At 37.5% G+C, this 25,397-nt stretch overlaps 6 protein-coding genes across 6 annotated transcripts; 1 reads left to right on the top strand and 5 right to left on the bottom strand.

Annotated features, from left to right (window-relative positions):
* Window positions 1-369: 369 nt before the first annotated feature.
* Window positions 370-2,256, bottom strand: LOC149398861 (high mobility group B protein 10-like). The gene is made up of 6 exons (XM_089614074.1): window positions 2,026-2,256; window positions 1,592-1,670; window positions 1,296-1,449; window positions 1,162-1,221; window positions 784-1,064; window positions 370-699 (listed from the first exon to the last, which is right to left on the bottom strand). Exons 1-6 carry the CDS (start codon window positions 2,148-2,150, stop codon window positions 643-645), a joined length of 756 nt encoding a protein of 251 aa, XP_089470200.1. The 5' UTR covers window positions 2,151-2,256; the 3' UTR covers window positions 370-642.
* A 302-nt stretch (window positions 2,257-2,558) lies between these two features.
* On the bottom strand, window positions 2,559-3,154 carry PSAG (photosystem I subunit G). Its single transcript, XM_089614805.1, has one exon. It carries the CDS (start codon window positions 3,150-3,152, stop codon window positions 2,706-2,708), a length of 447 nt encoding a protein of 148 aa, XP_089470931.1. The 5' UTR covers window positions 3,153-3,154; the 3' UTR covers window positions 2,559-2,705.
* Window positions 3,061-11,981, bottom strand: LOC149398859 (proteasome activator subunit 4-like). The gene is made up of 8 exons (XM_089614806.1): window positions 11,859-11,981; window positions 11,181-11,300; window positions 7,748-10,139; window positions 5,592-5,709; window positions 5,319-5,490; window positions 4,861-5,029; window positions 4,735-4,778; window positions 3,061-4,624 (listed from the first exon to the last, which is right to left on the bottom strand). The coding sequence occupies exons 5-8, from the start codon at window positions 5,366-5,368 to the stop codon at window positions 4,615-4,617; spliced, it is 273 nt and encodes a 90-aa protein (XP_089470932.1). The 5' UTR covers window positions 5,369-5,490; window positions 5,592-5,709; window positions 7,748-10,139; window positions 11,181-11,300; window positions 11,859-11,981; the 3' UTR covers window positions 3,061-4,614.
* Window positions 11,982-14,437: 2,456 nt separating this feature from the next.
* ARP8 (actin-related protein 8) lies at window positions 14,438-17,434 on the top strand. Its single transcript, XM_089615298.1, has 12 exons — window positions 14,438-14,848; window positions 14,961-15,046; window positions 15,151-15,221; window positions 15,302-15,369; window positions 15,467-15,528; window positions 15,611-15,708; window positions 15,792-15,873; window positions 16,181-16,323; window positions 16,456-16,604; window positions 16,672-16,805; window positions 16,926-17,044; window positions 17,148-17,434. The coding sequence occupies exons 1-12, from the start codon at window positions 14,532-14,534 to the stop codon at window positions 17,223-17,225; spliced, it is 1,407 nt and encodes a 468-aa protein (XP_089471424.1). The 5' UTR covers window positions 14,438-14,531; the 3' UTR covers window positions 17,226-17,434.
* LLG1 (LORELEI-LIKE-GPI-ANCHORED PROTEIN 1) lies at window positions 17,415-18,698 on the bottom strand. The gene is made up of 3 exons (XM_089615299.1): window positions 18,305-18,698; window positions 18,165-18,221; window positions 17,415-17,968 (listed from the first exon to the last, which is right to left on the bottom strand). Exons 1-3 carry the CDS (start codon window positions 18,390-18,392, stop codon window positions 17,613-17,615), a joined length of 501 nt encoding a protein of 166 aa, XP_089471425.1. The 5' UTR covers window positions 18,393-18,698; the 3' UTR covers window positions 17,415-17,612.
* Window positions 18,699-19,049: 351 nt separating this feature from the next.
* LOC149398856 (phosphatidylinositol/phosphatidylcholine transfer protein SFH13-like) lies at window positions 19,050-23,552 on the bottom strand. The gene is made up of 15 exons (XM_089615297.1): window positions 23,231-23,552; window positions 22,309-22,425; window positions 21,913-22,216; window positions 21,725-21,824; window positions 21,345-21,611; window positions 21,175-21,252; window positions 20,991-21,095; window positions 20,856-20,905; window positions 20,683-20,782; window positions 20,493-20,597; window positions 20,288-20,404; window positions 20,081-20,213; window positions 19,635-19,996; window positions 19,478-19,552; window positions 19,050-19,400 (listed from the first exon to the last, which is right to left on the bottom strand). The coding sequence occupies exons 2-15, from the start codon at window positions 22,313-22,315 to the stop codon at window positions 19,380-19,382; spliced, it is 1,824 nt and encodes a 607-aa protein (XP_089471423.1). The 5' UTR covers window positions 22,316-22,425; window positions 23,231-23,552; the 3' UTR covers window positions 19,050-19,379.
* Between the last annotated feature and the right edge of the window lie 1,845 nt (window positions 23,553-25,397).

Below are 25,397 nucleotides of genomic sequence, written 5' to 3'. Positions count from 1 at the left end.
ACCACAAAATGAAGACACTCATGTAAAGACTATATATATGCTGAACTCCCAAAGTACAAGTGCAATTGCCAGATTCTAATAATCAACACTGGAATTCAACGACCCGTGGCTCATAGATAAGTAGGTACAAAGATAATGTGGTCACGACGTCAACATTTTATGGTCAATGATCAAATGCATGTGCTCAAATTTGTAACCACGTCGATGGAATCTTTTCAAGGAAGGGAGAAGAATTTATCATTAAAAAACACGCTTGATTTAATAATATTGGTCTTTATTCAACATTCTTCTCCACAAGTCTACCCTTGTTTTGTATTTTTGCCTTGCATTTATAAATGTTAAATAATTATTAATAAATACGCACATTGGAAAACACAAAACGACACTTGACAATGAATTCATCCACATACAAAATTCAACACATTTCCATTACAATGCCTGGCTCTCAATTATGAGCATTTGTTATAAACAGAGAGCAAGTTTGGAACTTTTTTTTTTTATGTCACAAGACCAGAGTATCCATTGTCAGAAGCAAACAAGCTTGAATTTGAGATGAGATGATAAGCAAGTTAAACACACACACACACACACACGTACTAGCAAGTCGTATATTGCCTAATGTAACAACTAACCACTCCGAAACTAGGGCATTTCATTCTTGAGTCTCTCCTTGTCTCTCACCCCTTTCTCCTGATAAACCTGCAAGCCATCTCAGCCCCCATTATTAACAAGACATTGCGTAGTTTTTGATTGACACACACAACACAAGTGCTAGTTTATTACCTGTTTCTCTGCTCCGGTGAGGTCGTTCCACAGAAGCCCTATCTCCTTGCTCATCGCCTTCTCTTGGGCGCCGTAAATAGGCTTCAACCTTGCACATTGCTCCGCAAAGAAGATGTTGTAACCGCTCTTCCTCGACTTTCTCGACTTCTTTTGAGGAACGTGGTACAGCACGCCTTTTAGCTGCTCCGACCCCGTGTCCACCGTTATAAGATACCCGTTATCGAATTTCCCGTCTATCGTTCCGTTCACCGCATAACCCGCCTGCAATTCCACGTTCACCGCTGCAATAACACCCACAACCCATTACTTACCAAAAAAAAAAAAAAAAAAAAAAAAAACAGTACTAGTTAATAATAGGTATGAACTTATATGGCATACCTTCGCCAGGTAACTGCTTTCTAACACCTCCATCGTCGGAGTCGTTTTTGCACGCTGGATCTGCAAGAACACGAAGCAACTTATCAAATCTCTGGTGTTTAATAAAATAGACAAATTGTTGAGAAAAGGCACACCGTGTGGAGGGAATTGTTTTCGGAAATAATAGAGCTGCTCAAAGTGATAGAGCAGCGAGGTGTAGTACTTGCGCAGCACAAACGAACCGCTTGTGATTGTCGTCGGAAAATTGAACACCACAACCACTTCCTTCCATTTTCGATCCCCCACAACCTGCCACTCAATTTTAACGCAATCAAAAGCCCCTCTTTTTTTTTTATGTACTTCAATGCAGAAAAACGGGAAAAAAAAAAAAAAAAAAAAAAAAAAAAAAAAAAAAAAACAAACAAACAAACAAACAAACAAACAGACCAACCTTTTCGAAACCGCCACGAGTGGTGACTTCAATGAAAAGACGGTGGAGATCCAGAGCCTTTCCTCCCACCGTAGGAATCCTGAGGAAAGTCATGATCAATTTCAAGCACACAGATTTATTAAAGGACGAAGAGACCAGGAAAGAAAGAAAGAAAGCGCTTCATACTTCAAAACCACATTTTTCAAGCCATTAAATTTCTTCTTTATATCTGCTCTTTGTTCACAACACTTTTTCTCTTCTTCGTCTGACCAATTTCCTATATTCAGTTGACGGTAATGGATAAAACTCGTTCTTTAAAAAGAATGAAATAAAAATAAAAAATAAAAAAATAAAAATTCCTTTTTTTCCAGGAAGAAATCAGTCAACACTAACTGAAATCGAAGATATGAAAAGAAATTTGTTATTCGAATCGCGGGAAGGAAAGAGCGACTTACGAGAATTTGGTTTTGAAGGAAGTGTGGAAATCTTTGAGCTTTTCCCAGAAAAGTTGAGAACTTTGAGCGACTTGCTCGTAAGTGGCAGTCGGAGAAGGATAAACTTTTTGAATTTGATTACTCATTTTTACACCCCAAACAAAAACCGCACTAATTCTGATAAGTAATAATACACTTACACAGATGTTTGATTTCCTCAATTCAAAACCCCCAAAAACCCTACCCTACCTTTCCTTTTTAGCAACTAATCACTCACTCCCCTAATCCAATTTCGCGTGGAATATAAATACATTATTAAGAATGATAACCCCATATCTCTCACGCTTTGCAATTCACACCCTCCGCTTGATTTTGTTTCAACTTTACCTTTTCTTTCATTTATAATTTTTTTTAATTTGAATTTGAATTTCTTGACAAATTAAAGGTTAATCTAGAAAGGAGTAGTCATTAAGCTTGTTTGTGTATGTTTGCTGGTTGTGTGTATTTGTAACCCCAAATGAATTTGATATCCAATCCCAATCCAATGAGAAGAGTTGAATGAAAGCGATGATTGTATTAGAATTTAGAAATGAAAAAGAAGAAAGCATAGAAAGACAATAATTAAAGTAGTAGTGGTGGGTTGAGTGATATAATACAATAGATGCATGGTACAAAGAAATGATATTGATCCTATACGGTAACTAAGGGAAGAAGTTTGGGTTGTAGCCGTTGGATGAGGTGGCGAGGACGTAGTAGGCGACGATGTGGCCGATGGAGCCCCAGGCGAGGACGTCGATGATGTTGAAGCCGACAGGGTCGTTGGACTTGAGGATGCTCACGAACTCCTGAGCCCTCTTGTCCCCCGCCTCGAAGTGGGTCACCCCGTTCTGCTCGGGGAGCCCTTGCTTGGCCACGTTCTCCCTCTGGAAGTTGAAGAACACGAACCGTCCCACAAACAAAGACAAACCCGTGCTTATGCTTATCACCACCGACGGGTTCAACATCTCCGCCTTCACCGACACTGATCTCTTCATCCGCCTCTCACCCATCAACCTCACGCTCATCGGACTCTTACTCTCACTCTTCGGGAGAGCTTTCAGCCCTTGGAACCCCGGCAATGCCATCCACGATGTTGCTGCAGCTGCCATTTCACTCTTCTTCTTCTTCTTCTTCTTGTCCTTGTTTGAGCTTGAATAACCTTGTGTGTCCCTGATGAATATGAATTATGAGGACGCCATTTCTCATCCTCCACATCTTTCCTATGCTGACATGTCACCCTACCATTTGTTGCCTCTGGATCACTTGGATAACATTTTCATTTCTTATATATTTCGAAGACTGAAGAATAAATAAAGAGAACTTTACTAGTTTGTCCTTTTCTACTAGTGTAATCAGAGTGCTTTGTGATTTCATTGCCCACCTAGGTATACTATATATGCGTAAATGCCAGTTTGGGAGGCCAACCATAACAACCGCTTTCCCCCTAGTATGCAACTCACAATCACAGCCCACGGGAACCCAAAAATGCTTTGTCAGCTCAATTCACGAGAACATAAATAGAGGAGCCTGAACATCATTTTATTTAGAAAACAAAAAAAAAAACAAAAATAACGAACGAAGAATTTATAGACTGGTATGAAATTGAGAACCATGGAAAGTTCGAGTGAGCAAGATATTACAATAAGGACGAACATGGGGTATTTTTGTTGTGATTAAATATCATCCATTGTATACAAAATAAAATTGGTACACACGGCTTTAAAAGTGTACGGATCACAAATAAATCATTGGAAATGATGAAGTTAGCCCAATATCTTAATACCTTTTTTTTTTATATAACTAACCTCTTCTTGTTGAATAGTACTCTTGTTCCAAAAAAAATAAAAAATAAAAGAGCACTCTTGTAATGTAGCTTGTTATATTTCATATATAACCATTTTAAAAGTTGAAGAGAGCAAAAAGTGTAATGAACATTTATAGATTCTGTTCCACAATTGAGTTATTTGGAAGTGGCATGTATATTAATGCTTAATACAAAACTTGTTGACATATAACAATGTTTTTGTTGTTCAATATCAAACTTGTTATTTGTTGACAGAGCTCATAGCAAGGAAGAGGTCATCGTGGCGGAGGTCGCAGTGGAGTTGGTTGAGAGATTTTGAACCAATGATTGTAATTATGTGTATATGAGAAACACAAAGAGAAAAGAGAGGGATGTTAGAAAAAATAAATTAAAAGGTAACAAAATAATTGCAACATTAGCTTCACTAATATAATTGTCCACATTATAATTTTGGTTGATTTTGGGGAAAAAAAATGTGTAGCTATAAATAGCCTTGTCATTTCTCTACTATACCATGTACCACAATTCTGAGAGAGTAATTCTGGAAGTTCAGATATCTGGTAAGTATCAACAATATCAAAATAAATACATAAATCATGTACTGAAAATGTTTATGTAGTGATCATTGTCAATGACGACTTGCCTTTTTTTTGTGTGTTTATGCGTCCTTTCAGGTACGGATTGACGACATGTGGCTCAGGCAACTTCAATCGTTCACACAGACTCTCCGGGAATGGTTCTCACTGATCTTCTTCTCAGGTTTATTATTACTCTACCCTTTTTTTTATATAACTTAGTTCAATGAATATAAAAGAAAGGAAATTCGCCAAGACGAAAACAAGCAACGTCTTCTGAATAACCCTTTACATATAGTAAGGTAAGCTTACCTCGAGAGAATCCCAAGAATGAATGAGGAGAACGCCTTCGCATCCTGGAATAAATAAATAAATATACAATTAGAGCACATAATTTGTTCGGAATACACGTTAGTATGTAGTTAAGCTGTAAAATACCATTGTCACATGCTTAAGGACTGTTTGTGTTGCAAGGAGTGCACAGGAACCCAGCACTGCATGCTCTGGGGAGTTAGAGTTCCGTATATTCTCAGTTAGCGTCAGAACACACTTGGAAATCATAGATGGCCATCTTTTTATCATCTTCAAAAGAGATTTCCCAGCAAGCCTGAATATCATTTTATTAAGATAAAATCAATAACAAATGGAGAATTATATACTGTTGTGAAAAATCATTTTATTAAGATAAAATCAATAACAAATGGAGAATTTATATTCTGTTGTGAAAAAGACAGATTTCGCGTGAGGAATTAGATTTTATATGTTTCCACTAAATAGCATATGGGAGTTATGGCCTCAAATATTCGCTAAATTTGAGTCTCTAATTTGGTTCACTGCTCAGTCTATGATTAAAATTACAGTATCCAACAGGGCCACATAGGAGATTGAGAACATACCCACGAACAGTTTCATAGTTATGCAAAGTGAGATTTAGAAGATCATCCATCAAAAGACTAACATGCTGTGATGGATCGAAATTCCCACTGATGCGAAATAAGATGATACGATGATTGTGACGTCCTCCATGTATTGTGCATGTACGCCTTATCAATAAGTGCCCACCTTGGCCTAGATTTAAGAACATAATTTGGTATTATTTGCGAAATAAATAAGTAAAAGCATATCCACCTTTTACGAAGAATAGAAAGAATGAGTATTGCAAGGTTTACCTTCTTTTTCCTTTGGAATGAGACGACACAACAAAGTTAATTGGAGGCTCTATTATAGCAGCAGATTCCAGCTTCCAAGCCTGCCTGTGATTTGCCCATTCATCGTATTCCAAACTTCCTGCGAACGAGAGATAGAGAGAGGTATATAATGAGTTGGTGTGAGTTTAGTAACATATAGGACACAATAAAATATATATATCAAGTAAGTACAATAGTTTCCTAAGGCATCCATGATGCTTACTATGAGTATCAATAGGATACTGTCGTCCGACTTCTCCTATACTATGTATCTGCTCAATGTTCAAACATCAATTCAGGAACAGAACAAAGCAACTTAAAAATGAATAATGAAGTACCCAAATGAAGTGTAAGCAAATGCTACAAACATCGACGATGGTCAGGTTAGTGACCTGCGTGTCTCCATTCGCATCGCGCGTAATTTTTTATTTTTTTTTTAAACGGGACTCTATATAAACAAGGCAGTAAGCCTAGTTACAAAAGAGGCGTGCGAAAGCACCGCCGAACCGTGTCTTACCTCCCACAAAGAACCAGGAGGCCGGTCAAATAAAATAAAAAAAAGGGCAATTGGCGGCATAAATACCTCAACTCTTCGGGTTTATACACTTTAATACCACATCTTTTTTTTTCGCGGCTAAAATACCTAACGTTGGTTATTAGCACCATCGTTAAGTTTAAAACGTGAACTCTGACGTGGACTCTCAAAAACAATTAAATCGACAGAAAAAACTGAATAAAAATTTGAACAAGAAAAATTCGCGTTCCCCAGTATGGTGATCAACCCAAAAGACGGACCTACGGTGATAAAATACGCACAAAGCACCGAATCCCCAGCACCGAAACCTTCACCGTGGAACTCGCCGGAGTTTTCACCTTGACACCGTATGGCGGGACCGTCCCCAACGTTGGTCACGACCCTCTTGAACTTCACGACCCCAGACTTGTCCGCGGTCTCGCAGGCCGCCACGAAAGACGGGTAGTTCAGATCCAAGGAAGCCCTCGAACAATTATTGGCTTTCGTCCTCGTGACAGCCGCGATTTGGTCGGCGGTGAAGTTGAGAGCGCACATGAAGTCCACATAGTCCTGCGGGGCCGCGTCGTAGACCAAGCCGGGATCGACGGCCCAGTTGGGGTCCACGTGGCCGGACCCCATTGCCAGAGGCGAAGCCGGGCGGTCGAGCAAGTTGTCGATGATGGGCTTCCCTGTGTTGTCGAGCGGGTTCGCGGGGCTCCAATCAGGGTGAGTCGATTTCAGCATCGCTGCGACTCCGAAGATGTGAGGGCAGGCCATGGAGGTTCCGAAGAGGATATTGTAGTTGCTCGAGATCGCCACGTTTCTCCCGAGAATGGCGGTCTCGACGCCGGGGACCCAGGCGGCGAGGATCCGGGCAACGCAAATTTTTCTTGTTCAAATTTTTATTCAGTTTTTTCTGTCGATTTAATTGTTTTTGAGAGTCCACGTCAGCAGTTCACGTTTTAAACTTAACGATGGTGCTAATAACCAACGTTAGGTATTTTAGCCGCGAAAAAAATAGATGTGGTATTAAAGTGAATAAACCCGAAGAGTTGAGGTATTTATGCCGCCAATTGCCCTAAAAAAAATAAACTCTACAAAAGAGGGTGCAAAAGCACCGCCGAACCGTGTCTTATCTCCCACAAACCAGGAGGCCGGTCAAGTGCAATACTAAAACTTTACAAAGATCTTTTTTGAAAAGAACCTATATAACCGTCGAACAAGGGTTTCTTTCCACTAGAGCGTCCTGGTGTACGTCGAGCTGTGTCTCTAATACTCGCCCGGTTCGATGGTAATAGATCACGGATGGTATCGTCGTGTCTCGAATACTCGCCCGGTTCTATGGTAATAGATCACAGATGGTATCGTTGTATACAACGATACCATCCGTGATCTATTACCATCAAACCGGGCGAGTATTCGAGACACAGCTCGACGTACACCAAGACGCTCTAGTGGAAAGAAACCCTTGTACAAAATTACGCGCGATGCGAATGGAGACACGCAGGTCACTAACCTGACCATCGTCGATGTTTGTAGCATCGAGGCCTATGAATGTTGCGGATCAGGGCATTAAACATAGATAAATTGCAAATGTTAAAAAAATAAACGAATAAGTTAGTACCTGAATCTTGTACTTCCAGCCTTGGGACTCGAGAGCGCCTGAGTAGCTTTGAATATTTGGTCCAGCGAACGAGGTATCACCCCATTATGCTCCGAAGCTTTTGGGCTACCCATCGTCGTATAGGTTTTACGATAACCAGTTTGACCATATGCAAACCTGAATCACAACTCTCAATCATTTCTCCAATTTGTGCTAAGACAGTAAGATGATAAACAAGTACCTTGTAGCCATCAATGGCACTCTGCACAAGCTGAGACATCTCTACAAAAACGTCTTGCTGAGATGCCTCGTGGTTAATCACTTTGTCAAATTTAAATGTGTAAGTTTCAGAGAATGAAATTTCTTATTGATCTTAGCCTTGAAAACCGAAATATATATATACAAAAGATCATAAAATAAAGAGAAAAGATAGGAAACTAACTACCCTAATTTTCGAGTATTATAATATTAATTTCATAACTAATTTCCTATTTTATAAAAAAATGTATGTTTATTCCCTGCAAATTGCAATTAAATGGAGAATAAACTACTAAATAAAAATGTGGTTAGGAAGAGATAAAAGGACACTGTTCTTACCCTTGTGGAACAATTCAATCTCATTCTCAAGAGCTCCACCAGACGTAGGATACGACAAATTGCTCTCTTGCATACTCCCTCCCACCAACAACAGCCTCACGCGACAGAAAACACGAATCCTTCCTTTCAGCTCATGAATTACAAAAAAAATAATCATTTTTTTAAATATAAATTCAAATAATTTTAAAACTTCAAATAGTTACCATAACAATGTTGTGAAGCTCTTTTGTCTCTTTCTCGCCTTCAAAAGCTTTCAATTCTGCTTCTGCGAGTCGTCATTTCAAATCCAGCAATTACAAAAAAATAAATTTATTATCTACAATTTAAATTGACATAATTTACAAGTCATTACCAAAATGGTACTTCGAAGCTCCAATATCGACTGCTCTCCTTCAGCTACTTTCAACTCGGCTTCTCCGAGTCGCTTTTGGTGGTCGGAAACATCCTCGATTGTTTCCGTCAACGGGACCTTCGACTTTTACTGCTTTGCGTTTCGTTTAAGAATCACAATTTTTTTCGTAAGCTCTTCTATTTTCATATTCATATCATTTCAGATAACGATGATCTGAAATGATGATTAATCTAAAAATAAAAAAGCTTACGAAAAAAATTTTGATTCTTAAACGAAACGCAAAGCAGTACAAGTCGAAGGTCCCGTTGACGGAAACAATCGAAGATGTTTCCGACCTCCAAAAGCGACTCGGAGAAGCCGAATTGAAAGTTGCTGAAGGAGAGCATGGAGCTTCGGAGTACCATTTTGGTAATGACTTGTAAATTATGTGAATTTAAATTGTAGATAATAAATTTATTCTTTTTGTAATTGCAGGATTTGAAAAGACGACTCGCAGAAGCAGAATTGAAAGCTGTTGAAGGTGAAAAAAAGACAAAAGAGCTTCACAACATTGTTATGATAACTATTTGAAGTTTTAAAATTATGAGAATTATTATTGAAAAAAATGATTTTTTTTTCTTTTTTTGTAATTCAGGAGCTGAAAGGAAGGGTTCGTGTTTTCTGCCGCGTGAGGGTGTTGTTGGTGGGAGGGAGTATGCAAGAGAGCAATTTGTCGTATCCTACGTCTTGTGGAGCTCTTGGGAATGGGATTGAATTGTTCCACTAGGGTAAGAATCTCTTCCTAACCACATTTTTATTTAGTAGTTTATTCTCCATTTAATTGCATTTTGCAGGGAATAAACATACATTTTGTATAAAATAGGAAATTAGTTATGTAATTAATATTGTAATACTCGAAAATTAGAATTAGTCTAGGGTTAATTAGTTTCCCATTTTTGTTCCTATCTTCTCTCTTTATTTTAGGATCTTTTGTATATATATATTTCGGCTTTCAAGGCCAAGATCAATAAGAAATTTCATTCTCTGAAACTTGCATGGTATCAGAGCAGCCGAAACACAACCCCGTTACCAAACTCAAAACTATATACATATTATATTATATAAATAAATATAAAAAGAAAAACGCAGTTTTACTGTTCATACAGACTCATTTTACTGTTACGCCTAAAAGTGAAGTGACGAATTTGCCCCTTAAAATTTTTAAAATTACATAACTTGCCATTTAGTATTATTACAAATTTGCCACTCAAGCTATGAGATAAAAAAAAATTGTCTGGAGACTTCTAGATACATAAAAATGTCGCAGATGCAGAAAACAAAGCAAAAATTAAGACCCTTAAAAGAAAACGTCAATTCATTGCCTAAAAAATTAACCATGACAAATCTGACCTGATCCTCTTTGAAGCGTGATTCTCTTCACCTGATACTCAAATATTCAATAGCTAAAAAAACAAATCAACATACCTGCCAACATAAATGTTTTCAGCAAGCTTTCATGTACATGCCTTTTATTTGAAGAAAACAAATATTCAATAGCCAAAAGATTTTCTCTTTGAAGAAAACAAATATTCAAAAGCCAAAAAAACAAATCAACATATCTGACAACATAAATGTTTTCAGCAAGCTTTCATGTACAAGCCTGATTTTCTCTTTGAAGAATATATTCAAATACTCAACATATAACATGACACTCAAATATTCAATAGCTAAAAGCACAAATCAACATATCTGCCAACATAATGTTTTCAGCAAGCTTTCATGTACAAGCTTGATTTTCTCTTTGAAGAAAACTCAAATACTCAACATATAAGATGATACACAATTATTCAAAAGCTAAAAAAACAAATCAACATATCTGCCAAAGATTATTTAAGCCGGTTTTTTTTTTTTAAGAAAAAGCTAAACTGTTTTTATATGTTTGGTAAAACAGTTTCTAAAAAAAACTTGAAAAGCGATTTCTGAAATAGAACGTGAGATCCAAAAGCTATGAATCCTAGCTTTTTGTAAAATCATTTTATGTATTATTTCATACAATTACTAAATTATCCTCACGTAATTATGAAATCTCGAAATTACTCCTAAAATCTCTCTAACAAATCAATATATTGAACCAGACCTTCAGAAAATACATACCCGAGTGTATAAATATATCTCCTAAAATTTCTCAACACATATTCAAAGGTAAACACTAATAAATCTCCAATAATTTTTCAACAGATTTCTAACGCATAACCATACCGTGTGTATACATATATCAAACCAGACCTTCTATAAATACATACAGTTAAATATAAATAAACAGCAAGGGTCTTTCGTTTTCATCCTCTGATGAGTGATTCCAGCATAAAGGTAAATTATTTACTCCATTTATCTACGTTATCAAGTTAACATTGTATATAAATATAAGTTAGTATCTAATTATGTGGAGCTGATTCAAAAAACCATACACAAACACGATTCAATTAAGCTTGTAATCAAAACTTAAAAACTACAACAAAATCTTACCTTTTTTTAGGTCCTGTAAATTTTTTTTGAAAAATCACCGGTTGCTATTCTTTTGGTTGAAGCAAGCTTAGTCAGCTCTGCAACAGCCTCTTTTTCTTTAGGACCACGTTGTTGCTTTTTCTGAAACAAATAATCATATAACAAACTGAGAACTGTATATATAAAGATATATAACAAGCTGCAACAAAAATTGCGTTTTTGGTTCTCTCCCCAATTATGATAATAAACAGGCCAAAATTAAGAGACCAAAGGAAAAATTAGGAAGCCAAAATTTAGTATCTAACAAGCTCGAAATCAAATCCTGTGTCAGTTCTGTTAGTATATACAGACGATCAATTGCGTTTTGGTTCTCTCACCATTTAGTATCTAACAAGCTCGAAACCAAAATTTAAAGCTTAAATCCTATATTCAGTCGGAGTGAGGAATTAAAAAACCAAAACGAAATAGAGAATAGTAATAACAAAAAATTCAGCCTAAAACCCTATATACAATCGGGGTAGGTTCTGTCGGCAAGAGAAGGAGAAGAGACTCACACCGAAAAACCCACAAGAACATAAAGAGGAACCCAGAATAAGCTCAGCTAAAAACCCCCAAAATAAACCCTAAATTCGGACCGAATAAAATTACATCAAACGAAAAATATTCAATACAGAACGTTTGAAGAAAAAACGAGCTTACCTCGATGGCGTTCTATGTCTCTCTCCCTCTGTCTCTCGCGCTCTCTCTCTCTTCTCTGTCTCTCGCGCTCTCTCTCTCTCTCTCTCTCTCTAAAAATGTTTAGTCCGTGCTTTGAGAAATGAAAGAAATAGAATGCTTGGTTCCCATTGTGAGAGTTTTTAAAACTAAGGCATGTTTGGTTCGATGGGCTTGGAATGGAATTGTCATTACTTTAAAATAAAATGGGCTCATTCTATTGTTTGGTTAAAAAATAAAACCAGAATGATAATTCTAATGCAATGGTTATTCAGTCATTTTAAGTGAATGGAGATTCATTAGGGGTACCTAAAGAATCAGGATTCCATTCCAATTATTTTTTTTATATCCTTAAAGTACCCTTACGACAGAAAAAGCTAACACAAATTAAACCTAGCCCCAAATTTATTCAAGCCAAAAACCCTAACGATCAGATCTACCCCGTTCTTCGTCGGTCTCCGTCGTCGACGAATTCCGCCTTGACCCACTCCGCCTTGACCCACTCCGCCATCGTAGACGTCGGAGCTGCTTTAGTGTTTTTCAAGTGAGTCTTTAGTCTATTTGTATCATTTTCTTCTGGAAAAAAAAAACCTGATATTTTGTAACGACCGCCATTGATTCCGCCGAGCCCATGTTTTATATGGTAATGGTTTGTTAACTTATACATATATCTATTTTGTTTGCGTAGTGTTTATTATTATTATTATTATTATTAGTTTCAAAGTTGCTCTGCTCTATTGTTTTTTAGGAACAATCAGTCCCTTTTTTTTGTCAAATACAATTGCTATTAAACTTTTTTTTTTCATACACAACTCTGTAGTGTTTGTGCTTTTTTATTGTGTTGTCGGTAAGGAAAGAACTTATCAGTATGTTGTAGATTATATAGTATATAAATAGTATAGTTTTTTGGGTTATGAATTATATAAATGATATACTTTTGTAAACCATCTTTTGGGTTGATAAACAGTTTCAAGATCCAGGTATCATATATATGGATTTCTGTTACAATTATATATTTGCTTTGTTTATTTGTATGATAGTTTCCATATTAATGAATACTTAGCATATAAAAGTAAAAAAGCGTGAATAAGTTTTAATTTTAAATAAGTTTTAAAAACGTTAACAATTAAATAAGTGTTTAAACTTTAACAATTAAATACGTTTTTAAGATACTTTTATGTCATTCAAACAATTAATGATTTCAAAGTGTTTAAAGTGTTTGGGTTTTTTTTTTTTTTTTTTTTTTTGTAAATGTGGATTTCAAAAAATCGTCGTGTGATAACAAATATAAACTATATAATAAGGTATGCTGAAATTAAGTAAGAATAATAACGATTGTATTAATAATTCGATCTCAATTACAAGAAGCCGAGCTCAATGGTTCGAGAATGAATGACGAACTCCGAAGTACAATTGAGACACATGGAGAGAGATAAGTGATAATAAGGAAAAAGGACGTGCATTTTTTCACGGAATAAATGAATTTATACTACTACGAGATGCATTATCTCCGACACGTGTTGGCAACTTCGTCCTTCATTGCCTCTCGCTCTGCCACGTCACTTTACTCGATTGAACTGGTCTATAGAAGTCGTCAACTCACCGGGTTTTAGGGCTAGATCGCATCTCCCCTCTAGCTTCGGCTTCATGATAATTCCTGACAAAGATGGTCCAAATTTGTGCCAAGATATGGGTCAGACCCAAATGATTCCTTAGACGTTTACGATAACAAACAATAAACGACAAAGACTTTTTGTTGTTTGGTCATGTCACAAGTCGTTTTTATGCTGAATGGGCTTCGTAAGTTAGTGGGTTTGACGGTCCAATAATATTTTATCGACGAGGGTCACTCTACACTCACAATATTATGTATTGTTTTATATATGTTTGAGAGCACTTTTATATTTCACAAATAATATAATTAATTGATAGTGGTAGATACACATCACTAAGCACAGAAAATGATTAGTACAAAAGAATAAAGACCATCTATTTCACGTTTTTTATTTTTTCGTATTATCACTAATACTAATACTCTTATTAACAATTTCGTATTAGATTATATGTATTTATTGCCAGTGGCGGATCCAGACTCGGGCGGCGGGGGGGGCAGGGGGGCCAAAACTGAATTTTGGCCGGAAAAAAAAAAAAAAAATAAATAAATTTTAGCCTGCAATTTTTTTTTTGGGGGGGGGGGGGCCAGGCCTCTTGGGCCTTCAACGTGGGTCCGCCCCTGTTTATTGCATAAAACGAATTGTTTTTTCTTTTAAGATTATATCTATGACAGAAAATATAACTTATCATTTTATGTTTTGTTTATCATTTTTCATAGTAATGTTTTCTGCTACATAATGTTTACTACTTTTTTTATTTTGTAAACAGCCGACATATCGGATAACGTTCTTTATTATAAACGACACTAGATTTTACGTCGTTTTATTACAAGCAACATGTATATCACGAGGCTCTTTCTGTCTACGTGTCACCATCGGAGACCTTACACCTCATCATCTCCTTCTTCAGAATATCCAATTCCAACGTAAAAAAGTCAAAAGATCGACCAAAATTTATTTCCTGTGTTAATTGTTTTATCTAACTTCCCGGGGAAAAAAATATTTGACTTTTGATCAAATTCTCTGATGAAATCCAACTGATTCCATGGCTACGCTGCTGAGGAAAGTGTGGGAATCGGTTTCGCATCGCTCCGACTCGGCGGCGGAGCGGAATCGGCTCTCGGTTTCTTCTGCGTCGGAGACGATTTCGTCGGCTTTCGATCAGATTCCTTGGGATGTTTCGATTCAAATCCTGAAACTCGCTGGCCCGAAGGATGTGGCGAAGATGAGAGCTGTGAGCAGGTACTGGAAATCCATGGCTTCCACGAACGAGCTCTGGTTTTTCTTCCTCCAGAACACTACGGACTCATCTCAGTCTCTTCTCTTCGCCGAGTACAATTTGAGATCCGGTTATCCTCTTCAGTGAGTTCACTTGTCGCATTTCAATTGAATTTGAGCTCTATCATTGTGTCTGTCTATATATAACATAAGTGATCGAATTCGAGACTTTTATGAATAATTGTGTTGGACTCAGAACGATTTCCGGCCAATTGCCTGAGCTGTCATGGGTAGACATTTACAGTCAGCGTATGCAAGTTCCGGGTTCGATTATCATCGATGGTAAATAAAGAAATAACTTTTTTTTTTTCATTGAATGTGATATATATATATATATATATATATATATATATTTTGTGAATTTGACAATATTGATTCATATGAAGGTGGTTCGGGGTACTGCAAGTTCGGTTGGAGCAAATACTGGGGCCCTTCGGGCCGCTCTGCAACTTTTTTGGTGAGGTCTTTGTCGTTCAAAACACAACATAAATTGCCGTTGAATATATATATATATAACAAAATTGTTCGATTCTGCAGGAATTCGGCAACATCGAGTCTCCGATGTATTCCAGGCTCCGCCAGTTTTTCGTCACTACTTACAACAGGTATAATCTGAGTCAGTACTCTAAGGTATAATGGGAAGAGAGCTTTTTCACCGATTCCTTGTTCGTATCGCGTATAAATATAAATATATGATAATAGAATGCAGGTGAAACCAGCGGCGCAGCCGGTGGTTGTGTCCATTCCCATCTTGCATTACGATGGTCCGTCTCATTCTTAACCTTCCCTTTTTTTTCTTGTTTTTTTTTTTCGATTGCTGTGTGTTTGATGTGATTTGTGATGCAGACACGGAATCAGCGAAAGCATCGAGGCAGCAACTGAAGCAAGCAATTTACGCGACTCTGTTTGAAATGAACGTTCCTGCGGTTTGCGCAATCAATCAGGTTCTCATCCTTGTTTTGGCCTTTTTGTTTTCGCTATGGATGATCTAGAAGAAGCATAAACACTGTGCGTTTGGGAAGTGTAGGCGACTTTGGCTTTGTTCGCAGCAAGAAGGACTTCGGGAATTGTCGTTAATGTCGGTTTCCAGGTCACATCAATTGTTCCAAGTAAGAATAGCATAAGTTTGTTTGTTTCATTGGTCCGAAGTTTATAATTGCTATGCTTAGTGTGCGACTCGTTGGTTTTTTTAGGATTGGAGTAAAAAAAAGCCGAGCCCAGAGTCATAGTATTCACTAATAACCAACTCATCCTTTCGCATTATCTGGATATAAGGAATCAGTAGCGATATGATATATTGGTCATATCATTGTAGCAACTGAAATGTTAAAAAAAAAGAACAAACTATTTGTAGTGAAACTAAAGTATAAAGATAAATGGTCTTCGCGTGACTGGGGTTCCTTTATTTGTGCCTAGTTTTACGTGGCAAGGTGATGCGGAAAGTGGGCGTTGAAGTCGTGGGACTGGGAGCGCTGAAACTTACTGGGTTTCTTAGGGAGCTCATGCAACAAAACAACATCAGTTTTGGATCACTCTACACTGTTCGCACACTCAAAGAGGTAAATTTATCATCATCATCATCATCATATCGTCGTTAAATGAAATATCACGAATTCCCCTTGAAGCATGTATAGCCTTCAGGATGTTGCATTAAGTTTGAATTTGGGAACAATAATAGCATTGTCGTACAGAAACTGTGCTACGTTGCTTATGACTACGAAGCTGAGCTGCTCAAAGACACACGAGGGTCGTTTGAAGCCGTGGGAGAAGGTTGGTTCACACTGTCAAAAGAGCGGTTCCAAACGGGAGAGCTCTTATTCCAGCCACGAATGGGAGGATTGTAAGTTATTGCCTTTTTCTTCTTCTTCTTCTTCTTCTTCTTAAGAGGCTCTTTTTTGTCGGGACAGGCGTACGATGGGTCTTCACCAGGCTGTGGCGCTTTGCATGGACCACTGCCGAGATGCCGAATTGACAGCCGACGAGTCTTGGTTCAACACCGTTGTTCTATCAGGAGGCTCTGCTTGTCTCCCCGGACTGGCTGGTGATTCTCAATTTCCCGACTTGTTTTGTCCGACTCTGAATCTTACTAGTAGATTTTTTTTTTTTTTTTTTTTTTTTTTTTTTTTTTTTTTTTTTTTTTTTTTTGCAATGCTGTATTCAGAGAGGCTAGAGAAAGAATTGCACGGACTCATCACTCCATCGACGTTGAATGGAGTTACGGTGGTTCCTCCGCCACACGATGCGGACACGGCGTGGTTCGGCGCGAAGATCATCAGCAATGTAAGCGTCGTGTGTTCATTTTTGTCGATGTGTTTGCCACGGCAACGTAAGCGGTCTGGTTTTGAAATGTCTTGTTTGTGGTGTGTGTCTGTGTCGAGATCAGCTAAGCACGTTCCCAGGTCGGTGGTGCCTCACGAAGAAGCAGTTTCGGCAAAAGACAAGAACAAAACACCTCTGGTGACTCTTGCCGCGTAAATGCATCACCGTCCCGTGATCATACTTCTCTACAGATTATATATATAGTTATCTCGATTACGGAAACAGCCATGACTGTTGTGACGATTTTGTGCTATTTATTACAGGTGTGAGAAATAAGCTATAGATTTACAGAATACTCGTGTAATTTATACTAGAATGAGATTGTATACTATATATAACAACTTTGTGCAATGGTGTGATAGTGTTTCATATATATAAATGAAATGATTATGGGAGAGGACACCATGCATACAATTACAATGGAAGGATAGAAAATCACTCCATGAATAATAATAAACAAGATAGGTAATGAAAAGAATGAAAAAAGGAAGCACAAAGTGTGAGATGAGTTAGTAAAAGAATAGTATTATCAGAAGAGGTTTAGCAATAGCAGAAACACAAGTGGGAGAGAGAAGAGAAGAGAGGGAAGAGCGGCGAGATCGGAGTGGTTGATGTCGAGGCTGTTGGGGGGCCCGGCGGGGCACTCGAGGCCTTGCTTGCCCTCGCGGCATTCGTTGGAGAAGAGGCCCGGCGGGTATCTACCGTAGAGGTTGATGTAGCTGAACATTGTGGAGGCACAGTCGTTGGAGAGGTCGTTGATCGTGTCTGCGTAAGGGCACGCAAAGTCCTTGAACGCCGAGCAACAGCTCTCCGCCGGATAGTGTGGCCCTTTGCACTTGCTCGTCATCACCGTGTAGTTCAGGAACTCAAAGTTCACACCACAACCTGCCCACAAAACACACAACACAACACAACAAAAATTATCGACGGCCAGGATGAGACTTCATATCCTAGATCTCGTTTTGATGATAAAGCATAAAAATCCGATCTTTTTGCGAACCCCGGGAATATTGGGGAAAGGGATCTTAAAGGCAGCTAGATAAGAAAGAAGGAATTTAATTTCTGAGTTTAAAGATGGAACCTTTTCTGGCCTGAAGAAGGTTGCGACCAGTGGAAGTGTGAGCATCGAGAGCAGCATCTGAAATTTCGTCGCTTTTTAATTATACAACAGAGACCACACAAACTCTTGATCAATTTTGAATAGGTGGGAAGGGAAAGAACCTGAAATGAAAGAGGCAGATGAGGCAGAGAAGAGGAGAGCCACGAAAACCAAGGGGAAGATCACACAGAAGCTCCGATCCAGCTCCATAAGCTTGTACTTGCGATGATGGCGATCCACTGGAAGAAGAAGCGAAGCCAATTCGAATAGATTGTGCGTTGGATAGAAATGGAAGAGCGTAGTAGAAGAAGTGGGACACAGAAACAAAGTCTACGATGTCATATGTTATAATATTATTATTTAAGAGGAAATGGTAAAACGAATATTTATGGGTTACAGCAAGACAAACCAACACCAACACTGCTTTGCTTTCTCTCTTCTCTCCACAGCAAACCGCGTTTTTAAGTTCTCTCTCTCTCTCTCAACGAATATTTGAGTTCGAGTCTTCATAATTTCAAGCACAGTTAAATTAATATGACAGTGATAGACGGGTCTCATTTTTATGTACCTGTTACTTTTGATATTTATCTACAATATTTGACAAATTATTGACATTGTTTTTTTTTTTTTACCCTTTATTATATTAAAAATTTGCGACTCCGTGGCAGTGTATGGAGGTCACGTCGCTATTTCTTCTGTTTTGGGATTTTTCAAAAATAAAACAAATTGGCATATCATACCTATAATCTAAATATTTCCAACCAAATGTTGGCTGTCATTACACAATCCATGTGTATACCAGGCCCACAAAAAATGCCTAAACATTGTATTTTAACACTTTCGCTAACCCAAAATTGCAAAACACAAAACACCTTGGTATGCACATATCATATGGGTTGATTATATATAGATAATATTAATAGCAGTTGGAGTTTTGACTTGTAAATAAAAAGCGTTTTGATAATCAATTTCTCTACATATATGTTATTAAATGTGTGCAAAGGTTACAAAAGTCAAATTAGCGTTAGTTAGATTAAGACAACTATGTCTAATGCAACAACGAATATAAGCCGGAAAAAAACAGGTCTTCGGTGTCCGTCTGTGGCTGAGGCTGAGCTTGTAAAAAGCCTTGGAATTTCTCTACACATTCAGCTTTATACATTTGGATATGATATGATTTGTGTTGTGTGTCCAATCTCAACAAAACAAACTTCTTCTCTGCAACAACACACACACACACTCATGTTAGATTGACTTTTACACGCATTTGATATATCCATATATCGTTGACTTACTCGGCAATTCGATTCTTGTATTCTCTCCAGCAAACTGGATATCTCCATTTGCTTCACCACCGTGGCATGTAACACCTGTTGAACAAATTCTTTTAAATTAGTTTATGTCGAATCGTCTAAGACTAAACAAATTAAAAAAAGGAAAAAATCCACGTACTCTCTTGGTCTTTTCGAGGTCGAATTCAACGCTTTTGATCCTATCCAACGATTCCATTAGAATCTTCTCCTTCTCCAACGGAATCTCAGCTGGCTTGTTACACAGCGCGTCGAAAACGCTTTCCAGTCTCTCCAGGCGCTGTATGCACGGAAGAACCAGGTTTTCTTCTTCCTCTTCCTCTTCTTCTTCTTCTTCGACGACAACACGATTAGACTCGGACGGGTAAATGTTGTTCTGCCTCGTCCAAAGTTGCGATCGGAATATCGTCAACACTCTCAACAACAATGATATCACCCCTCTAACCATGCCTTGGACTTCCCTTTTTCCCCTAACGTTGCTCAACCAATGCCCTATCACACTACCTGATTGATTCACAGACATCACGGGGTTTAGAAATAAACATACACGGCAAACTCGACGGTGGATTTAGCCGAGGAGTTACTAACCAGCTGACGATAAACCCTTGCAAAGTGATTCGTTCCTAAAATGTCTCAGCCGTAAATCGCTACCTATATTCTTCTCAACCAGCGGAAAGTGGTCATCGCAGCTGAAATACGCATTAGGATCTGATGCCCTGACCTGAACCAATCACACAGTTGAGATGAACAACGCATTTAGAGCAACACTGTCAACTAAGAGAACGACGAACGTACTTCTTCGCGAACTGGTTCCAACCGAGGAACTGCTGTACTCCTTCGTCTGTACGGGGAACAAGGGTCGTCGATATCTTCTGACCCCGACTCTGCTGTTGATGTATCACTCGCTCTTCCCTGCTTCAGATATCAAGTTCAGACTCTGTCGTTTTAAGATACGTAAACATGCAGCCCGAAAAGAAAAAAAAAAAAAAAAAAGGCTTGCCTTTAGCGGACGACTCTGTACATAGGAGTCAAACTTTTGCTGGTCATGGTCACTGGTCACCCTAGTGATTTGCCTCACAAAAGTTGCTTCAGCATCGTGTACAAGCTACAAATGAGAAAAGATAAATCTTAATTCCAATGAGACCACCAAAAGTTTCAGGCTTTTTACAAATCCATTCTAGTATTTATACCTTGATTATGTCGGGATCGTTCCACGGGCCTTTGTTGGACCTCAGGCAATCACCCTCGCCAGGACATGAACACGATCCGCCGAGGAAGTCCGGCAACTGACTGAAAGGGAAACCATCAACAACAAAATTCTCTCAACCTAAATCCCCAAACAAAGCACATCAACTAGACATACCACGAGTCAATAACCTCAAGTAGCTTTCCTAGTGATTTCGGTTCAAGAACCTGAAATATACCCAAAAGAAAAGAGTTTTATTAGACTACTCGAGGTCATAGTACATACGTAGGTCAGAAACTTGCAATGTCTTACGTGTATCTTCGCAACTGTCTTTGCATCGAGAAACTTCTGGGCAGCCGGCCAGAGCATCCTCTTAAAACCCGGACCAGCATTCACAATGTACATACGATGCAATGTCTATATTCGTCCCCGGAAATAATTAGTCTCTGTGCAAAGAATTGGTCTGACATAAATATTAAAGGGATCTATCCGATACCTCAGGGTAATAACTGTTGTCTATCTTTGCCATGGAAGACAGGAGATTCGCAGCAGCCCTAGAAAAGTTCTTCACACCCTGTATTTCAAGGAAAATCGATTAGTTGCGGGAAAAGAAAAACAGATGATGATGATGATTTTTGGACCTAGTTCAACATAGATTTTTCGTACCAGTCCTTGCACATCTAGTATGGTTGTGGTAGAGCAGATCTGTTTCTTTGCTGCGATTGAACAGGAGGGAAATTTCTCTAGAATGGCTCTCTCAAACTCTTGAACGTGGTACTTCATGTACCGATCAATTGTCGTTATTCTCATGAGCCTACTCGGATGTGCCCTTCCCAGCCTCTCAATGTAAACAGGCCTGCCTTCTTTATCGACCCCGTGATACCCTTGTGGGTAGTACAGAAGGACCTCTTCAAGCTCTTCAAACTCGAAATCCTATCGATAATATCATATCCAAGAGAGTTGTCAGTCAGCAGATACGAAGCCCCACGATACCCGAATCCTCAGAATTTCTTTAAAAATAGTACAGTAAAAGTTGGCATCTTTACCTCCAGAATCGTATCCGTTCCATACTCCTTTCTCCAATCAAGCATTTCATCCCACATTTGTGTCGTCTTCTCAATGTTAAAATCTCTAGCTTTTAAGAACCTGCAAATTGAAAAAGAAAGAGACAAGCTTTAAATCAGCAGAGTGGCCAAATAAGGTAGAAAATAAATAAAAAAATTGACTCGCTCACCTTAGTAATGTATAGTAATCGTCGTGCCTCGTCGGCAACAAATCGCGGTCGAGAAGTGCTCGGCGAAACTCCTGGACGGCGCTTTCCTCTTTGGCGTCTCTGACATCCTCGATGGAGACCGAGGGAACACGGTAGTCGATCTTCCGCTTCCCTCTTTTCTTGAGAGAGTGAGTGAACTTTGTAGAAGCATTTATCGCCTTCTTCTTCAGGTTGCCGATCTTCGATCGCCGTCTCTCGTCTTCCGAGTTCTCGTAATCTGATCTTCTGTCTCTGATTTCATCGTGACCACTCGGACCTTCTAAGCCTTTTTTCCAAGCAAACAAGCATAGTCGTCAGTCACGAGATGTAAAGGCATACACACTGTTTTCCCATTCAGACCCAACAAGCAAAGCATACCTGACATTGTCTAATTAAGTGCAAAATATAAAGGAGGAATCTTTAAGACTTTCGGCTAATTGTTCAACGATGAAAACAGCTTGAGAGAAGCCAATTCCACTTGCATATCCCTGTCTTCTACAAAAATACAGAGTAAAGAGACAAAAATAAATAATAATAAAAAAAACCCAGAAGTATGAGATTCCAAATAGAAGACGCTTGCATGTTGAAAATTCAAGCCCCAAATAAGTAGCTGAAGGGAAAGAAAAGAAAAATTAAACTCTGTTTCTTAAATCTAGCACAAACACCTCATTTACCTTTGAAACAAAATCTCATCAAGCACACGAGAGTCTTATCAAATAAAAGCATCAACAAATAGATAGGCTAAACACTAAACCCTTATATGACATACAGATAAATAGACCTCGTTTACGCCTTTAGAATGAGAAAAAAGTTGCGTTTTTTTTTCTTTCCTTTAATAAACTCGCCTGTTGATCTGCGAAACTAAAATCTTTAATACACACGTAATTAGAATTATAAGGTATCCATGGGATGTAATGTAACACATTTAGCAAAAAAAGTCATTATAAAATGAAAAAACAAAGAGAAATAAAAAAGAAAACGCAAGTAGTCAATCAAGCTCAGGACATAGGTTGAGAAAAAGAAAAAAAGAAGAAAAAACAAAAAAAGCAAACGCATTTATTGATGTGAATGCAGAGAAGGCTCAGAGAGACATTAAAGAAAGGAATAGCGAAACCGTTAGGAAGAAAAGAATCGGAAACATCGCTTCTTATTTATGTAACAAATCAATGTCGCCATTAAAACTCTGAAATTCCCGAATGTGTTTATATACATGAACATAAAATTTCATTTATCGACAATGCTGTTGATTACAATGAGTCTTCGGATCTCGCAGATTTCAGAAAACCTCAAAAGCACATACCTTGAAGAAGTTAAAACCCTAAAGACGAAGACGATCGAGAGCTCTGTGAGAAAGACGATATAATAAGGCTGAATGCGAGTCTGTGGATGAATGGAGAGAGAATGAACAAATTGGAAGCGAATTTTCTCGAGAAAATCGAGCTGAGATGAGAGACGAAGATCTGCTTTTACGATTTTATAATCTTTCTTCTTCCTTTCATTTGTAGTTATATAAATATATATATATATATATATATATATATATATATATATTCTGTTGTTTGTTACTGCTTCACTGTCTCTCTCTCTCTTTTTACTACTTTTTCTGTTTTTCCCCTCTCTCTCTCTCTATATATATATGTACATATATGAATATGATACAATAATATATCTCTAAGAGAAACTCTCGAGCAGATAAAAATTACTTTTTGTTATTTGTGTGAACAAAAAGCTTTTATGTTTCTGAAGGTTCCAGTGTCTCTCTTCGCTTGCTTTTTTTTATTATATTTTAAAGTAAATAGAAATATTACTACTTTTATTTTATTCATGGTAGCTAATAATAATATTATTATTATGTAAATGACGAGTCCACCTCTGCATACGTGTCATCCCACTTACTTAAATTTTCTTTAGCAATTCTATATTATGATATAGATGTATACGTACGTATAATATTATATGAAAATAATGCTGGTATTTATAAATAAATTATACTATATTCCTTAAAAAAAATACTGTATGGTATTTAGTAGTACGGCTTGGACCGAGGGTCCTCTTAGTCAACGTACGAGTTTCCATGAATAAATAATAAATCATTCCAAGGCTAAAATTATAATGATATTAATTGGAGTAATTATTATAATACCCATCAAAATAATATGCTAGAACTAAACAAGGAACCATTTCATTTTCATTTTAAAAAAAAGATTGACACAATAAACTATACCGTTGATCTACTATAATCTCATGTATTTGAACTCAAATTTGTCGACAATAAGATGGGATTGAAAATGACGTGAAATATGGAATTTTACATAGAAGAGATCTTAGTTATTTATGAATCATGTAAAAAGCCATCATAGCTAATGCTAGGTTTATTTAATGTAGCTTTGTTTGTGGGCAGATAAATTTATTGTAAGGTCATGGGCGATATGAGACAATAAATATTTACTAGGGACCGCCCGGAAATTACTATTGATGTGATTACTAATGTGGTGAGTGAGTGTATGGATCAATTTAAGCACTCCCCAAAAATCACATGGATTTAATTTATTGCTTACATACAAATGCTGTGACAGAAGTTTTTATGGTCCTGCCAATTGGGCTTTTTTTATTTATTACCACAACCCAACAACCACCTCTCTATTCAACACTTGTGCCCTTTCCAAATATATATATATATATATAAAAACAATTTGGGTATATCAATGGGTTCGTAAAAGTACAAGAAATAAGATGAACAATAAACCAAAAGGGCAAAAAGGAGAAAGTGACCTTTGCATGCCATTTTATTCTCATGCCTTTCTTCTACCTTGCTTACTATGTCTAGAAATGAATTCAAAGCCTTTTATCTTATAAATGGACTATTTCACTAATATGATACTAAATTTATACGCATGCATTACATTTACCAATGAGAGAGTGGCTATTTTTTCAACCCTAATAAAAACAACCATATACCCATGACCACACATATGGTATGTATATCCATGAGTAGATTGTAATGCATTTGGAAAACTGAGCAACAAATATAATTAAAACAATAATTGGGTTGCGAAGAGATTTTTGATATATTGAGTATAGGTTGAAGACGACGGGGGACCATCAAAATGTGCATCCAAAAGCATGCAATAAGAATTTGGTGTATTGAAAGTGATGATGATATTCCATTGGATACACACATACATATATAGTATCATTTCACTATCTCCTAACACGTGTGTATACAAATATACGACTTGTCACTTACTGCATCTGACAATATATATATATATATATATATATTGTGATTAAACGAAAACTCCAAAAATTAATTAAGGACCTTCAATTCAATTCAATATATTATTATTACTATTAGTGGTCAACTTTATTAATAACATGTAAATAAAATTGGTATTTTTCGAATTAGCTACACACGCAATGCAAAAATATGTGTGCATGCACGGATGTAAACTAATTATTGTGCGGAA

This window comes from Urtica dioica, chromosome 5 (genome assembly GCF_054948205.1).
Source record: "Urtica dioica subsp. dioica isolate 48M chromosome 5, U.dioica_male_clone48M_v1_H2, whole genome shotgun sequence".
NCBI classification, from domain to species: Eukaryota; Viridiplantae; Streptophyta; class Magnoliopsida; order Rosales; family Urticaceae; genus Urtica; species Urtica dioica.
The sequence above is the reverse complement of the archived record's forward strand: the minus strand, read 5'-3'. Positions and strand labels throughout refer to the sequence as shown.